The sequence below is a fragment of the Elephantulus edwardii genome, unplaced genomic scaffold (genome assembly GCF_000299155.1).
Source record: "Elephantulus edwardii isolate Elephantulus edwardi_28Jun2011 unplaced genomic scaffold, EleEdw1.0 scaffold00182, whole genome shotgun sequence".
Taxonomy (NCBI): domain Eukaryota; kingdom Metazoa; phylum Chordata; class Mammalia; order Macroscelidea; family Macroscelididae; genus Elephantulus; species Elephantulus edwardii.
In genome coordinates, this window is record NW_006399932.1 from 2746763 (window position 1) to 2751124 (window position 4362).

At 55.7% G+C, this 4362-nt stretch overlaps 2 protein-coding genes across 2 annotated transcripts in view; both read right to left on the bottom strand.

Annotated features, from left to right (window-relative positions):
- The window catches only part of HOXA6 (homeobox A6), a 10636-nt gene that overhangs the window by 5155 nt on the left and 1119 nt on the right, over window positions 1-4362 (bottom strand). The window lies entirely within an intron of this gene.
- HOXA7 (homeobox A7) lies at window positions 1943-4360 on the bottom strand (the record flags this gene model as incomplete). The annotated part of the gene is made up of 2 exons (XM_006896128.1): window positions 1943-2071; window positions 4112-4360. Coding segments are annotated over 2 exons (378 nt in total), but the record flags the coding sequence as incomplete, so codon positions are not given.

Here is a 4362-nt window from a genome sequence, read left to right on the forward strand (position 1 = left end):
GAGTCTAGTCCAGCATCCAGCTCCTACTCCAGGTGGCCGAGGCGGGGGAAATTTTTTGCCACTCGAGCCCCGAGGGGACCTACCCCACACCTGCACCTCACCCCTCTCTCCTCAGCCTGCTGGGGAACCTCTGAGGGGCCGGCACAGCAGCCGCGCCAGGCTGCACAACGCGGGGCTGCGGTTGGCGTCGGTCCCAGCGACGGCCACAGCGTGGCAGCAGCGAGCGCCCGACGCGCCCGCAATAAATAATCCGCCCTCGGCAGCCTCAGCCCGGCCCGCGGCCCAGCGATGCAAAAGCGCCTCTTTATCCACCCGAGCACCCCCACCGAGCAGGCGGGCGTCCCAAACACCCACAGGCGCATCCTCATTAATGAGGGAATACTCAGATCTTTTCTTAAAATAGGAAAACACCAACCAAAGCCAAAAAACACACAGAAAACGTGTCCAGCACCCCAGGCTCCTTTCTTGCTTTCTGGAGCTGCGGGACAAATCACACCGGGCCAAACCCGTCCCTGCTGCGCTCCGCAAAGTCAACTCCGCTCGCACCTCCTCCAGGGGGGGGCTCGCTGATTCCCCGCAGACTCCTGCCAGACGCGCCAGGGTGTGTGGGTGGAGGTCCCCCCTGTCACCCAGAACCCGTTTGCGCCCTCTTCAATCTCAGCTGCTGGTCCCTGCTATCCGCACTAACACCACCAAGTCCTCTGCCCGGAAACTTCCCGGCCTGTAACCTTCAGCCAATTAACCTCATCCTCTCCTCCAACACAGAATTGCGCCCTCTTCCCACTTCCCTCTCCCCATGATTCAGACGCCTCTCATCGGAAAACCGCCCCAGGAGAGAACACAGTCCCGACGACTCCAGCCGACTTAGTAAGTGTCCCCTGCCCACCGCTCCACCTTTCTCTCCACAAATCAACCCTCACTAATGTCAAACCCCGGTTGGTGCTAGAAAAGAACGCCAAGCCCATCAATTCACTGCCCTCCACCACTTCCCACCTCCCAGCTCTGGAATGGGCCCTTGCTGATGGAGAATCCAATAGAACCAATTAAGTAGTAATGGGAGAAAAATAGAAAAATCCAAACCCAAGAGGGGACGGAGGAAGCGGGGTCACTTGGCTTTGGGCTGTCTGGAGCGAGGAAGCAGCCCCCAGTGCTGCCGCCCTGAGCCCGGGCGCGGTGCCACGAGGGAGGCGGGCAGTCTCCGCGGTGGCGAAGGGGGGAGGGGGGGCGCTGGGATGGGGCTGGTGAGCGTGGCTGTGGGTGCGCGCGCCCCGCTCCGAAGCCGCGCGGGGTGCCCTCTCCCACCACCGCGCCCGCTGGCTGCCATCTCGCTCACCACCTTCGCTCCTGTCTCCTCCCCACGTCTCACCTTCAGATGGCGGCTCCCAGAAGCTCAGGCCCCTCTGACAGCTGTCGCTTGCACAGCCCAGGAGATGAATCGCCCTCCTTCCCGGTGCCAGAGGACGCAGGAAATTAACCAGGTTGCGAGTTGCAAAGCGGCCGGCGCGGCGGCGAGCCGAGCGGAGCGCGCCCCACCTCGGGCGCCTGGGGCCAGGCCGGGCCAGGCCGGAGCCGCCCCTCGCTCGCCATCGCCGGACAAAGCGCAGCGGAGCCCCGGCTGGAAGGCAGAGCTCCGAAGCAAGCAGGACGGAGCCGAGCAAAAGAATGCGGCTCTATTCTCGCAAGGGAAATTATAAAAAAGTTCATGTTCACGGTTCCCATCCACATGACCGACAGCGGCCAATGGAAGGGCCGAACAACTCATAAAGTTGTATTGCAAAGTTGTAAATTTTCATAAACAACAACGGATTTATGACCCTTTCCCCATCACTACGAGGCGGCAGCTCTTCCACCGGCGCCATCTTACCACGTAGGCCGCTTCGATTTGGGGCCGCAGCTTTTCCAGACCTGGTCCGGCCCAATTTTATAGGGAGGGAAAAATCTATTAGAAGCGGGCCCTGCCCAGGCTAGGACACCAGAGTGTAGGGCTTTGGCAGCCCAGCTCAGGCGGCTCCACGATGCCTGCCACCAGGTCCTTCCCGTGGACCTTCCCCAAATCTGACACCCGCACAGGCTGCGGGGGGGGGGACCCCGCGCCCCCTGCCACTCCCCGTACCCCTCTGTCGCAGTGCGGGGCTCTGGGCCCTCACTTTGCCTGAATACAGGAGAGAGGTTGTGGGGTGCAGAGCTGGCCTTGCAGTCGCCCGAATCCCACATTTTAGGCTGGGGTCGGATTCAGGACGCGTCCGCAGGGTAGTGCCCCTTTCTAAACCAATAGCCCTAGAGGAAAGGGTGAATTTGTTTCCACTCAGGGAATTTACGACGGTTCTTAGGGAAGTGTGTAGACTGCGAAATGTCCACGGAAGATTCCGTTTTCTAGGGATATGGGTGTTTGTGCACACATACAACCCCCAAACATCTCCATACGGAGAAATACATACGGACACATGGAAACAATTATGAAAACAAAAACACACACAATTGTGATCACAGAAATATATGCAAGTATGAACACACAGCTCATAATTCACTTAAGTATAGACAGAAATAGATACAATTATAGTCACAGAAACATCCCCTCAATTATGGACAAAAATACATACACACAATTATGCACACAGAAATATACACAAATAATAGACTCCCAGAAAAACACATGGAAACATACGTGAAAATCCATATACGCAAATATAGGTACATGCACACATATATAAATCCACCCATCTCTCTTATGTCACCCCTGCTCACTTTCCAGTGCCTCTGTGGGCGCACAGACTGAGGTAGGTTTATCATCCCTTTGTGTTCACTTCCTCCCCCAGGTCCCTTCTGGATTAAGCAGTCTGTGTTTCTTTGTCAACAAGCATCTTTATTTTTTTTTTTCCTGATACATAAAACATTGCTAGCTAGGTAAGATGGGAAGCGCACCTTCCCTGGACCTCAAGCTGGAGCTGAGGGGTCGAAACCAGGAGATGAAGGACTTTGGGTGAGCTTCAGCCTCCACACCCACTACAGAGTTAAGACAACACACCATGCTACAAAGTCACCCTATTATTAACACATCCTTCTCAAGTCAAGACAGTTGACTTACAAATGAGCTCCAAGACTATATAAATGGGCGGGGGGTGATCTCAAATATACAATATTTGCTATTGTAGGAAAAGCCAGCGTGTACATATTAGGGCATGGCTGGACAATAGAACACAAGGGCATGGAAGGGGTCAGCATGGCTGGTAGCATCTCGATAGTCCTACCAAGCTCAAGCTAACCCGGAGGTGTGTGGCCAGCTCAGAAATGGGAATGCTCCCTTCAAGAAGCCAGGCAAAGGGCCTGAACTTGGGGTGTCCAGGCCAGAGGAGGGACCTCTAAAGTTGCAGCACTTATAGAATGCTTTGGAATAAATATATTATCTTTCAATTTAAATAGAAGCCAATGCCCTGTTCCCCAGGACCCAGTGCAGCCTCTGGGACTCCAAAGGCTCCAGGCAGGAAGCAGCAGGGGTCTGACCCTCGGTGGGGCCAGCTAGGTAGCAGGAGAGCCAGCAAGCAAGAAATAGGTAGTTTGGGGAGAGTAGGTAGTACTGAGAGTCAGGACCTTGGGGTAGGGGCTGATGAATGTTTGCCAGTGTTGGGACACGGTCCAGGCTTCCTGGGGGAGGAGGCCCACTGGGGCTGGGCCCATAGGTAGTTTGGGGTGCCTCATGCCTGAGGCCTGTGCTAGGTAGTATTTCGTTGGCGCCAGCGCAGAGCCGGCAGGCCTAGGGTTGAGGAGATGTCTGTTGGGGAGCCATTGAGACAGAGGAAGTCCCCACGGAGACCCAGTCTCTGTGGCCATTCAGTCTAGAAAGGTTTAGAGATGGAGGTGATCTCAAATATACAATATTTGCTATTGTAGGAAAAGCCAGCGTGTACGTATTTAGGTGGGGTAGGGTTTGGGGACTGGGTGTTTTGTTGATTTTTTTTTACATATTTTTTTCTCTTTCATGTTTTGTAAATAAAACCAGTGAGTCTCATAAAGACGCTTTCCCGACTGTCCTGTGCAGCCAGCCCCCTGCCAGGCCCCCTCATTCCTCCTCTTCCTCTTCTTCCTCATCGTCCTCCTCCTCCTCCTCCTCGGCCTTGTCTGTGGCCACTGGGGAGGTGGCAGCCGCGGGCAGGGTGCTCTCCGGGGCGGAGGCTGTGGCTGGACCCTCTTCTTTATGTTCTTTCTTCCACTTCATGCGGCGGTTCTGGAACCAGATCTTGATCTGTCGCTCGGTGAGGCAGAGCGCGTGGGCGATCTCGATGCGGCGGCGCCGGGTCAGGTAGCGGTTGAAGTGGAACTCCTTCTCCAGCTCCAGCGTCTGGTAGCGCGTGTAGGTCTGGCGGC